The sequence below is a fragment of the Anthonomus grandis genome, chromosome 11 (genome assembly GCF_022605725.1).
Source record: "Anthonomus grandis grandis chromosome 11, icAntGran1.3, whole genome shotgun sequence".
Taxonomy (NCBI): Eukaryota; Metazoa; Arthropoda; class Insecta; order Coleoptera; family Curculionidae; genus Anthonomus; species Anthonomus grandis.
Window position 1 is genome coordinate 29,804,547 of NC_065556.1, and position 14,025 is coordinate 29,818,571.

Sequence of the window (14,025 nt, forward strand, 5' to 3'; positions counted from 1 at the left end):
TAGCACCGTCTGTAGTGAAATCTTGAACGAATTGCTTGAAATTATGTCATTATTCCAGGCATTTGAGTCATGGGAAGCAAGGGTTTGACATTTGACAAATAAATGACATATTTGACAAAATTGATGCGTTCTTTGACAAATAGATGGACGGTTCGAGATTTGTCAGTCGGAATTACCTAACGCCATCTATAGCGAGTATCGAAACGAAAAATTGCATTGAATATTGATCCAATTGACTGAAATTCGACAGGTGGTGAGTTATTGTTTAAGATAATTGATTCAATATTCCAGGCAGTCAAGTCCAATAATTTTATTTGAAAAATATGAGTACGTATTTTCAAATCTCTAGCTTAACCGGGTTCAGAGATACGAGCAGTTTCTTCCAAAAAATTTCAACTTCCAAGGCTGATTTCTCATTTTTTTTTTAATATTTGGAAAAAAGCTAAAATAGGTGTCCAATGAATTAATTCGAAGAATCTGTGTGCTAATTTTCAAGTTTCTAGATCACTCGAGTTAAGAGATACGAGTATATTCTTCCAAGGCATTTCAATTTTCTTTGACAAACAATTTTTAAACTTCAAATGCTTATTTCTCAATTTTTTAATTTTTTTTTTGAAAAAATGCTGAAATAGGTGTCTAATGATTTTAGTTGAAGATTATGTGTATTAATTTTCAAGTCTCTAGCTCACTCGGGTTCAGAGATACGATCATTTTCTTGCAAGGAATTTCAATTTTTCTTTTTTAATGTTTTGAACTTTTAAGGCTGATTTCCCAATTTTTAAAATTTGCTGGAAAAAATGCTAAAATAGGTGTTGAATAATTTTATTTGAAGAGTTCGTGTGCCAATTTTCAAGTTTTTAGCTTACTTAGGCTCAAAGATACAAGCATATCATTCTAAGCAATTTAATTTTTTTTTGAGTAATAAAAATTGAACTTCCAAGGCTAATTTCTCAATTTTTACAAACTTTCGGGAAAAACGCTGAAATAGGTGCCCAATGAATTTTTTTGGAGAATCCGTGTGCCAATTTTCAAGTCTCTATCCCATTGGGGTTCAGAGATAAGAGCATTTTCTCCTAAGAAATACCAATTAATTTAATAGAAAACTTCTTCAACTTTCGAGACTAATTTCTTAACAATGGCAACGATGCTCTTGCCAACATTAATTTTCAACGTTGTCAAGTTTCCAATCAATTAGTGCGGTATTTATAGGTAGTGAGTTTTCTTTGAAGTGAAAAGCTCTTCCTTTTACATCTCCTGAACAATCAATGTTCTTAAAATATACGACGTAGGTGCAATCACCCGTGAAAAGATTTATACCGAAGGACCCTCCGTTTTAGTATGATTAGAAAAAACCCGACAGAGTTTTAAGGGTCTAAAAATAATGGAAAGTTCTTCCAACAATAATTTATTTTACCGATCAATCAGATTAATCCTTTGAATATCCACGATCCAAGAATAATCAAAGGATTTCCGGAACTTATCCGTTTCCAATATGGCCGCGTATATCCGGTCAACCGGAAAAATCCAAATAGGCCGCGCCTATTTAAATTGTCTATGTGGTAAAATGCATAAATCCCTTTCTGGAACAAAACAGGAAACAAAAACCGGGTTGCGCAACACAATCCCCAGGCTTATCTGGTATTTTCCGCATGAAATTGATGATGACTTTATTGCTTTGGGGCGTGTGTATAATCGTTCGGATTTGTACAATTCCACTCAGAAAAAGCCCATGAAAAACAACTAAAGTTAATTTTTATCATGTTCATGGAAGAACATGCTCGAAAGGGTTATTGAGTGTTTTTTGGGATCTGACAATATCTCTTTTACTAGTATTATTTAATCAGTGTACCGGTTCAAAGAGCTGCAACTTATTTTAGAACACTCTAAAGCCTTCACTCTACCCTCAAAAGAATTATTTTAAGCGAATTTTTCAATATTTCAAATTGCACCAAGTTGGGGCACCAACCAAAAGAAATGGTCCATAAATCGAGATTCAACAAGATCTGACGCCACATGCCACATAATTAACCAGAACAAGACATTGAATGATCATCGTGCGGCCCCCGAATGCATTTGGCCGCAAATATTTCGGGATGTGCAGAAGGGGACGGGGCCCAAATTATCCTAATGGTAATATCCGTATCCGTTTGATGATTTAAGTATTCGCCACCCATCGAGTGGGTCTATTTGAAAGGGTGGTGGCGAAAACACCCCTCGCCCTTTCGGTATTTAATCGGACAGAAACGGGTTATTCTCCAGGAACAGTTTAAAATCTACATTTGGCTACTAGTAATGTATTCCTCCAATCAGAAGAGTTACATTCACAAAAAATGGCGATAATTCCCAAGTGACCTAAGATGTTCGAAAGTTTGATCTGCGATGTTATGACTCTCACTCTTCAGTCGAAACTTATGGATAAACTGTTTGGCTTTGTTGCTGGTCGTTTTACTGGGTTAATCTTCTAACATTTGCTGACTCTGGCCAATTCTCTGGAGGGTCAATTACCAAATGTTAATATATACAAAAAAGAGAATGGTTGTTGATTGGTTCTTCGATTCCAAGGTTATCAATCTAAGTGTGCCACAAGGGTCACACTTAAGAACTTTGTTATTCAACCACATCTCCCAATGTTTTCCCAACTGTTCTTCGCTTCTTTTTGTCGATGCCTTGAAGATGTACCTGACAGCAAAATCGCTTAATGATTGTGTGGATTGTGCTATGGATTGAAATGTTGAAAAATTTCATTCAATATGCTTCTGTAGCAATCAGTATATTATTGATCATTCTTACTATATCAATAACAATAACCTTAGGAGACCTGGGTATTACCGTTGATAGCTGTTTAAATTTTATACCCCACTTAACTGAAATCACCTCAAAGGCACTTGGGCCTTATCAACAGATGTTGTAGAGATTTTCCAATACAAATTGAACTGAATTGAAAAAAAAATCGTCGAGTGTCTTTAGGAACCACTAAATTGCTAGGTGTATCATAGATCATTGCATCTGATGACATTATATAATTGCAATGATCAATAGTTGCATTATGTGATTCCTATATTGACATCAACTTGTGATTACAAAAGTGACAAAGTTGATTTAAATTGCCAGTAAAGAAAAGTACTATCAGTATATAATCAATCATATAACGTATTTTATTCGTTGCTAGAAGATTGTAACGCCAAATTGGGACTAGGTTTTTGTTTATCGACAATGTGAAAATTCTGGAAAAAATCGGTCTAAAAGTGTAATTTTTCTATTCAGAGGTAGAGCATGGCCTTATAGGGTCTAATCTTAGGTGAACCGATCAGAGTCCAGCGAGTATACTTAGTCCCCAAATCTCTTAGCCTTGAGCTCCTGATTGTCCTACCATAAAGGTCATAAACAGGCCAATACCCTTGGAAAACCCAGTGAGGTGGTCTAAGAAATTCTGGGATTTCTTCCTAGTCCTATAATACCAAAAGCACTCGTACTCTTATCAAACAATTACTTCCGTTACGGTTCTGTCGTTCATTCTGAAGCCTGTGTACCAAATGCTCCCTAATTTACTAATGTTCTTCCATATATTTAATTCAGAAGCGACGAACTCTTTTCATTTGCAGTCGAATTTTTGCTATATATTACCAAACATAATGACCTTAACGGCGCCGAGCAAACTGCGGATACACCACGCGACATCTAAGAGGAGACACAAGGAAAGTTAGCGATCAGTAGTCTTGCCACTAGGTGGCAGGTTCAAGTCTGAATTTTGGCGCGACTTTTAAATCGAACTATCTCGTAGGGGATGAATAAATGTTTCTAATAGTCTTCAGTCAACGTGTTTAGTTGTATAGTTTAAATGAAGTCAATTGGAACACCACCAATATATTTGGCAGGTGTCTGGTTTGCTATCAAAAATAAAAGCATGTTGACAACTGGTGTATTTACAAAATGGTCACCAGCCAAGTTAACTGGTGCTGTTCCAATTGACTTCATTTAAACTTTACATGAAATTATTAAAAATCCTAATAATTCATGGCTCAGCTGCCTGGAATTTAAAAATCATTCTGTGGCTCAACTGTGTGGAATAAACTACACCTCGAATTTCCAGAGAATGCCCCGAAAAAAAGGAAACTAATACCAGCGATGATGTTACTCCCTCATTTCCATTTAAATGGACACAATAAACTGCCGGTAATGTAGACTCCTTTTTCGTCATATCAGATTTCCCAAATTGGGGCTGACAACGACGCCTTATTTATATTAAAATCGGCCTTAATTGAAGTTTCACTTTGAATATTTTCATTTCATTTGTTTTACCATGATCTAATGAGTTTTTTAATTTCGCGCAAGTTGCATCGAAACCCTTTTATTTCCTCCCTAAGTATACAAGGAGAGAACTTTATTTGGTTTTATAAGCCCTTAAGCCCCTTACTTCTTTTCAGGGATCTCTTTCTTCTCATTACCTCGGTGCCCTGGGCGATATTAGTGTAGCTCGAGACATATTATAGGAAAGTGGGGGGTAACTATAGCTACTGGAGCTACTATATAACTATTGTGTGTGTTTCTTTTTTAGTTATAAACCGTTGAGGCATGAAGCTTATTTATCTCTCTCTCTCTCTCTCGCTTCATTGATCGAGATGCTTTTTGGGAGATAAACTTGGTAAGCACCTTCAGTTCTTTTGAATATCCAAATAATAAGAAACAGAATAAATGAACTTGGATTTCTTTAGGTTCAGTAGAGTTTCCGCATATCTTTAGTAGAGCATTGCCTCAAAAAGGATGAGCAAAGTAAGTGGCTTTATAGTTTGGCATTGCACAGATCTCTTTTAGGAAAGCTTGTTTCATTTCTGGGAAAACTTGAAATGCTGGTAAAATTATACTTTGTATTCCATGCATCTTAACCAATCAACTCGGTTCACTGGTTTCTTCCTCTGTATTATTGAGTATATTTGTTGAACAGCAGAATATATTATGGTATACTGATTGTCTGACCACGAATCTATTCTGGGGTAATGTAACCTTAATATTGCAGGATTTTTCACGTTCGTTAGGTATGAATTAAAACAATCGTAAATAGTCAACTAATTTATTTACATACTTCACTACGAAAACACGATCATTCAAGAACTAGAGATATTTCTCTTTACGGTATTTATTTACAACTATTTAAATTTCGCGCCAATATATCGAACTTTACTTCACTGAACTGACAACTGACAACTATGCGGTTCCTTATATACTCGGCAGAACGCTGTTCCGGAAGCTCCTCGCCAACTTTCGGGATATCATGTGGTGTGCAACTTGTGTCTTTGTTTTCTCGGTGTTTGCAATTTCGTTACAATGTGAATCATGAGATGTCATAAACTTTACATAGGTAAGAATTTTAGTAAATTTATCACAATTTGCAATCTGACAGACCGGCAAAGTGTCTCTTCCTCAGCTAATCCTGTTCAAGAATTTCACTTAGTATTAATTTTGACAAAGCATTTCCCCATATAAATATCAAAAAGCAACACTCTGATATACAATGGGTGTCTGGAAAAAAAAAATGCGTTCCTTACATTACATCCGTAAGTTTTTGTTAATTTGTTAACTGTTGATGAACGGAGGGATAAGGGAAGATAAGTTCATCAGAGTCTCAGTAACTTGACGACAGATGTACTGAACACTTTTTACTGCAATATAGCAGCGACCCTTGCAACAAATATGTATATCAAAGACTAAAAATTTCTTGGGTGGGATTAACCTTCATCCCTTACCTTGTTGCGCTTCCTGCAAAGGTCTTAAAGATTCTTTCAGAAACCATAAACGTCCCTTTCCTATCGGGTGCATTGCCTGCACACTTAAAGAGAGCTGTTATCGTTCCTCTGCATGAAGAAGTGGATGCAAACAATTTGCCAAATTTTCGACCAATCGTTTTCTACGCTCACAAAAACTGTTAGAGTAACAAAATTAGAGTAACATCAGTTCTTGATAAATATAGTATTTTTAATATTGTCAGCAGTATGGGTTTCAAAGGAAAACAAGTACATATGATGCAGTTTTTGCATTTCTGCAGCTGCTTTATAATGGGTTAAGGAATCAGAACATCATCCATATAAGCCACTACAAATTCGTTTTGTAGATTTACAATAGCTTTACCTTTGATAAACAGGAGAAATTCAACTGCCTAAATCATGAAATATTTTCAGGAAAGCTGGTTTCAGAGCTACTGTGTTGAACCAAGAAAGTTTTTTTCAATTAAAAAGAGTCCCAAGAACAAGGTTGATATATTGGTGTACTCCATAGGACTCGTCTGTTCCCATTATTATTTCTTCTTTATGTAAATGATTTGCCACAGCTTGCAATCAACGGGAAATTCACGATATTTGCAGATGATACAACAATTCTTGGGCACGATATAGATCCCTTTCAATTAAGCGAAAAAGACACTGCAAATATTTTGAAAGTTAAAGCTTGGTCATTATTCTTAGGCCCATGATTCATTATTTTATTTATTCCAGTCAGTTGAAGTGATCCATAACGTTTACATTCTTCATAACTTTGCTTGACTTGCATATTTTAAAGTGCATGATTTAAGATTTTTTTTTTAATTTCAGGCAATGAAATATTGATTCATTCTTAAGTGCGTGATTGGTGAAGTTGAATATTGAGTCGTCCAGGTAGTTAATAGCATCAATTTTTTCCAGGGAAATGCCTGGAGGAAATTTCAACTGCCTGGAATAGTCACTTTAATTTCAAAGTAATTAAAGCAACTTTTCAAGACCTTTGAAGCAATTTTAAAGTAATAGAAGTCATTTTTTGATACGTCCAAACAACTGACACTATTGAGAGTCATTTTTTGGCACTTTTAGGCAGTTGAAGGCATCAATTTTCTCTAGATAATTGCCTGAAGGAAGTTTCAACTGCCTGGAATAGTCACTTGAGTTTCAAAGTAATTAAAGCAACTTTTAGAGATATTTGAAGCAATTTTAAAGTAATAGAAGTCATTTTTTGATACGTCCAGACAACTGACACTATTGAGAGTCATTTTTTGGCACTTTCAGGCAGTTGAAAGTATTAATTTTTTCTAGATAATTGCCTGAAGGAAGTTTCAACTGCCTGGAATAGTCACTTGAGTTTTAAAGTAATTAAAGCAACTTTTCAAGGCATTTGAAGCAATTTTGAAGTAATAGAAGTCATTTTTTGATACGTCCAGACAACTGACACTATTGAGAGTCATTTTTTGGCACGTTCAGGTAGTAGAAAGCATCAATTTTTTCTAGATAATATAGCTTGGTGTAAAAGTCTTAATGTGTCATAAACTAATATTGTACGCTTTAAGTACTTAATTCTCTTGGGTTCTGTGTCTTTGAAACAACAATACCATACATTTCTGGGTTTTGAGACTATCGAGAGTGTATTAATGGTCGAGGAGCATATCTTACGTGTATGTAATAAGGTTTTTTCTAACTGCTCTGCTCTAAAAGTAATAGCGAACTATTTGGATTTCGTGACAGCAAAAAATGCTCTCATTGGATTCTCATCTTCAGTACGGTGTTACCTTTTGTGGTTCTTGTTCGCAATAGCTCTTTTAACTTTCTATATCTATCCAATCTACAGCTTTGCGGACGATAGCACACTTATTTCCACATTTAAGTCCGCTAAACCAACGACAGCCGCAAGTTCTCAGAATCTTAGGCAGCAACAAATAGCTTCAACCAACAACGATATTAGAGCAATCTTGGAGTGGGGCAATAACAATTTGGTCAATTTTAACGCTAAAAAAACGCAGGCTGCAGTATTTACGATGAAGACTAACCTTGGTGGCCCGGAGCTGGTTATGGCAGGGAAAACATTGCCAATGAAATCATCTTTACATCTTCTAGGAGTCGAGGTCACCAACAGTGTGTCCTGACATGACCAAGTTGCCAGGGCGGCTTCCAAAAAACTCGGAGTGCTTTTCAAAACGAAAAAACTGTATACACCAGAACAGCTGCTGACTCTTTATAAGGCTCAAATACGCCCTTCCCTCGAGTATTGCTCGCATGTCTGGAGCTTTGCACCCAAGCATAGTTTAAACCTGCTGGATTCTATACAGAAGAGAGCTATTCGTCTTATCGACAAACCAGAACTGACAAAGAGCCTGGATAGTCTGGAGCACAGGAGAAAGGTGGCCGATCTCTGTTTATTCTACCGTTATTATCACGGTAAGTGCTCCTCTGAGCTGGCAGGCCTGATTCCACCCAGGGCTGTTCCGGCAAGAAGGACGCGTCTAGCAGTTGCGGCTCATCAACATCGAGTCCACCTGCCTACCCCAAGGACGTCGCTGTATCGGGACTCATTCATCTTGAGAACATCTTCTTTGTGGAACGGGCTTCCACCTCACATATTTCCCGACGCATACAACCTACAGCGATTCAAGATAAATGCCCACAAATATCTTCGCGCAAGCACCACTCCAAGAGTGACATAGGACTTTCCTCTTGTGCTTGTGTTTACCATAAAAAAAAAACTTCGCAAATGATAAATCAATTCTCTGCTAAGATAAAGATCCCAGTCAATTAAAACGAAACTTGACTTTAAAGAGGAATCCTAATACGCGTCAGAATCATGTTTTGAAGTTGCCAATCCTCCACACTGAGCTAAGTACTGGTTTTCTTGAGGACATCCGAACTTATGCTTTGATCAATGTTATTAAATTGTTCAGGTACTTAATTAAATTTCATAACTACTATATGAAAAAAAAAATGATAGGGATAAAGTATAGCGTGTTATTGTACCTCTCGTGATAATCCTCCGGATAAGGTATGATGATTCCCTCGGGACTGGGCCTGGGGGAATTGCCGATCCAAAAAAAGGCATCGGGTCCCGTACCGTCGTAGGAGAAGCCCTTAATGAAAATCGTTGTCTCGTCGACGGCGTACACCGTGCCCCGGATCCCGTGGGCGAACTGCTGCAACGGTCCGATCTTTGTCCCGTAATACGGCTCCGGGTGTTTTTTTGATAAAACTATAATGAGAAAAACATAATTAAAATTTATATGCCTTAGTTATTTTACTTTGGCAACAGTGTAACCAGTTAGTCGCGCCCAAAGTGGGAGGGGGCTTCAAACCGTTTATATGTGAGTGTATGTTTCAGTGGGAGGAGCTACTAAAAAATCGACGTTGCCAAGGTTCACTTTAAATATTCAAAATATATTATTATATCGGACCAATTAGGGCGAATAAGTAGTAACAATAACTGGCGCCCTTTAAGGGCTAAATAATTGCGTCTCCCTTAAAGGGCGACATAAAATACTACATTATAGAGTTATGAATGGATTTAGGGCCTTCGGACTTATCATTATTTAGGGCGATATTATCCACGGTGACAAAACGGGGCGATAACAACAAAAAGTCATATAAAATCTCCCCTCGGACGGAGAAATTCATTCTCCGTCGTCAATTTTTGGGGGATGACTTTGCATTGGGGGGCGCAAACGTTCCACCCCCCAGGCAGCGGCAGCGGCAGCAATCTAACTCAATATATTAAATGAACTTTTATTAGGTTGTACCCCCGTGTCGGCTATAATCATCGACGAAACCGGTAAATTGATTCGGTTACGCTCGTTTCTCGTAAAATGTGATTTTAGTGCTGTATATACGGGGTTTTATGGTTAATACGTGTTATTTTTTAATGTAAGAGGGTTAAGTTGGACAGTGGTTAAACGGTTTTAATTTTATTTAGCAACAGTGTAACCTCTTTTCACGCTCTTGTAACCTAAACATAAATCGAGGAAATTGTTATGATTTTGATGGTTGAATGGCTTGAATAAACTCCTGTTGTCATATATCTCTTATAGTATTATTTCATGCGCTAATAATTTGGGTGATTATTTTGCTTGAGTGCTTGATAATATCCTGGGTATTCCTGGCCTTCTTCTGCCCTTGAATTGGAAATAGACCCGAACATAATCGAAATGCTCTTCACTTCTTACTATGAAGTATCAAAGAGTATTTCTCTTAATTACGTTGAAAATTAAAAGAGTTTAAATATCGTTTATTTAACGCTCAGTCATTTTAAAATGTTCACAAGTGGATTATAACTATCGCCTATCTATTTTGGGTGGTATGTGTATGTCATCGATAGCCTTAACAACATTTGGGATACCACAAATTTTTCCATGACTTCCTCTGCTTCAGTATAATGTGGCCTTCTTAAATATTCTTCCTGAAACTCTTTGATTACTGCCTCATAAAATGCATAAAGACCTTTATGTACTTATTGGTTCCAGATTGGTTAGCAATAATAGCCCTGTATTCAGCTGTTAAGTAGTTGAAATTCTAGTTGTACAAGTTCACACCACAATATATCATTAATATAAGGAAAAAAATCAATAATTTCTTCCAGGCAATTGACGTCACCAATTTCTTCTTTTTTATAGACATCAACTACCTGCTAGAGGAAAAAAATTAATAATTATTTCTGGGCAGTAGACGTGATTAAGAAAGAAGAAATGAATAAGGTTAAAAATTCATAAAAAATTCAAATCAAGTCGGATTTACATGAAATTATTATATGCTATTGATGAATTTTTTATGAATCGAATACAAAAGACCCTAAGTCAATTGGACATTTTTGCTTTTGAGGTACACATTTTTTTTTCTAAAATAATAATAACCTCAACTGCCTGGAAGAGATTAATAATTTTTTTCCTTTACAGGTTAATAAAAATCTCCAAGCTGTTAAACAAGACCTTTAGCACAGAATTTTTTATTCGCAGTGAAATTCGTATACAAATGAGCGGAATTTTATGGGAAAACTCACCATAAAATGTTCGGAAAAAAAATTGGTTGACAGAAAAAACTATGGACTTTTTGTTCAGTAACGATTCAGATCTTCAATTATTAGCGCGCACGTTGAGCGCTCTTTATTTTTAGTTATTTCAGCCTCTTTTACATTTGCGCTTGTCGTGTATATCGTCAGATTTGTATCCGTATCGTAGAAAATCATTTCACACATTTTTCTGAGGGTCTCCAGGTTACATTTCTTGATATGATGTAGAGCTACGTGTTCATCGTCTACGGTATCCTCTTTAAGCCTGATAAGTTTTTCGAAAAGGTCCTCTTCAGTGCCCTTTAGTGATATTTTTACAATTTTCTGGCATGATGTGTCCACCCGGTTTGTGTACTTCACCTTCGTGATTCGCTTTACCACTTCATATTCTTCCCCGATTTCACGTAGTTCGGGGAATCGGTTTCTGTATAGTCTCTGTATGTATTTGTCCATAGGAATATCATCATTTTCCACAAGCAAAAAACTATGGAAAAAAGCATCTTTTCATTTAACGAAAATATTATAAAACAAAGGTAAGAACACAAAGTCAGGGTCTCATCAAATCCATATAATTTTTTCACATTATATGGATCACATTAAGATCACAGATCACATTACAACTGTGTAGGTCTAGGCCCGATGATGCTCCGATAGGAGCGAAACACGTGTAGCTTTTAAAAAATTATATGGATTTGATGAGACCGTGACTTTGTGTTCTTACCTTTGTTTTGTTTTCGTTTGGTCTCTTAGAGAAAAATACATGATACGTTTCTATTTGAAAATATACAGTTTGCGAAACATCGTTAATTTCTTCCAGGCAGTTGAGGTCATTGAAGAAGAGTGTTAGACTCAACTGGAGGCTAAAGAAGAAGAAATAAGTCTAATACTCTTCTTCAATAACCTCAACTGCCTGGAAGAAGTTAATGATTTTTTTCCTTTATAGCCTATAAAGAAAAACGGTCAGTTCAACTGCCTGTAAAAGAAAAAAAAATCGTTCAGTTCAAGTAATTGGTATCATTAAAACAGAAGAATCTAAAAGAAAAATGCATCAGGTCCCCGAAAATATCAATTTTGTGGTCGAAAAATGATAGACACCTGTCTACATTATCATCCATAATGAAGCACTTTTTTTTCAGCAGTTAATAGTTCTCTAATAAAATTTAATTGTAAGCATTTAGATTGTTGCAATCGAAAACAGATAAATTATGCTTCGTAGATCTGGAAACTATATTAATAAAGTATTCACCAGTGAAATGTCGCTTCACAGTCGTTTATTCTTTCTTTTCTGCACTAACAAGCTTGTTTCTATTTCCTCTAATTATTCTCATATTATTCATGAAGTTTAAGGTGTCGAAATTCATTTGAACATTCTTATATTGCCTTTTTGCACGGTTGATAAAAAAAACATATTAAATTAGTAATAAAATTAAAAGTGATTGTTGGTTCACTCTGCCGCATCTCAGACCGCATTAAAATCGATTTAAATTCGTATCATGAAAACGCAGTAAATATATATCATATCTTTATAACCCCAGAATGGCCAACAAAGAAAACCACGTCCAGCTGGAACAGTAAATCAATAAAATATGAAATGATATCGTTGCCAATTGCAATAGCGCCTGATCGGATTCGGCTTAGGACCAGTCAGACAAAAGAATATGACTGGAGAACAGTGGGGTGTTCAAATGAAAATTCCTGACAGGATTTAGTATGATTAGTTAAAAGGAATCCGGTAGAGGGTCAGATATTCTGTGAGAGTACTACTTAAAATTCGGCTTACATTATGACGCGGTTATTCCCACCATCAATTCATATTTTATTACAGCAGAAAATCTCGATCGCATTTCGATTTGAAAAACGCTTGTTTCCGTCAAGGGCTTATCTGGAAACCCTTGTTGTGTTCGGTATAAAAATAAATAAACAACAAAAAAAAAATCCCCGAAGGGGGGACGATATTCGAATGTGCGATGAAAGAAAAGCCGCTTTTCCGAATTCCGAATAAATTCCTTCGGTGCTTAGACCTAATGCACTTCCGACGATCGTCGATATCTATATTGAGATATCAGCTCGTGTTGGCGGGATTTGCTGCTTTTATATGCCGCCGATTATGGATAAGAGATGAAGCAGGAGCTTTTTTTGTGTAAAATTTGTATATGCAGTATATATTGTCAATGCAGCTAACTCTACTATTTCTCCAAAACCTGAACTCTTGGATTTTTATAAATAAAACAAAAAAACAAATAAGGAATTTAATTTTACTCAGGTTACTGAGGAAACTATTTCTAATATTATACTTAACATGAAGTCAACTGCATCTGGAAGTGACAATATTAATAGCACTTTTTTAATATTATGCTGCCCCTTTGTTATACCTTACCTGACCCACTTAATAAATTGTTGTTTACGAGATTCAGTTTTTCCAAGTGATTGGAAATCTGCTATAGTGGTTCCGCTTCCTAAAGTGAGTAATCCTGAGACCTATAGTCAACTTAGATCCATTTCTATTTTACCATCTATGTCTAAAATTCTGGATAACCTTTATGGCGTCCCAAATTTCAGGCTTCGTGTGGTCCAACAACCTTTTGCCAGAAAAACAATCAGGATTTCGTCGTGGTCACAGCTGTACGACAGCACTTGCGGATGTTACGGATCAACTTACTGGTGCACAAGACGAGAGTAAGGCAAGCGTATTGGTGCTCCTGGATTATTCTCATGCTTTTGATATGCTAAATTATGATATTTTACTAGCCATATTATCTTATTGTGGTTTTGGTGTTAATGCCCAAGCTTTGGTTAAGTCGTTTTTAAGTAAAAGGACGCAAAGAGTAACGCTTGATAGTACATTTTCCAAACTTATGTCTATTTTTGCTGGTGTTCCTCAGGGAAGTGTCTTGGGCCCTCTTCTTTTTACCTTTTATACGTCTAATTTTATAACATCCTTAAAGTTTTGTAAATATCATTTTTACGCCGATGACACACAATTAATATACTCGTTTAAGCCGGAGGATGCTGTAGAGGCAAATTTTAGACTAAACATAGATCTTAAAACTCTTAACGCACTATCGGAAGATCATTTATTAAAATTAAATCCACAAAAGGCAGTGGCTTTACTTTTCTGCAGTGAAAGACTTCGAGAAATAATTTATAATAAATTAAGACTCACTATTGGGCAGTGTAATATCTCTTTTAAAAACTCTTCAAGGAACCTAGGTTTAATAATTGATAATAAACTTAAATTTGATGAAC

The 14,025-nt window shown here is 36.0% G+C and overlaps 1 protein-coding gene across 4 annotated transcripts in view; it reads right to left on the reverse strand.

The window, feature by feature from the left end:
* The window catches only part of LOC126741875 (protein Skeletor, isoforms B/C), a 56,368-nt gene that overhangs the window by 25,131 nt on the left and 17,212 nt on the right, over nucleotides 1–14,025 (reverse strand). For all 4 annotated transcript variants that reach the window (XM_050448329.1, XM_050448328.1, XM_050448327.1 and 1 more), the window contains exon 2: nucleotides 8,745–8,973. In XM_050448329.1, the coding sequence (XP_050304286.1) occupies nucleotides 8,745–8,973 (229 nt within the window). The remainder of the gene's footprint in view (nucleotides 1–8,744; nucleotides 8,974–14,025) is intronic.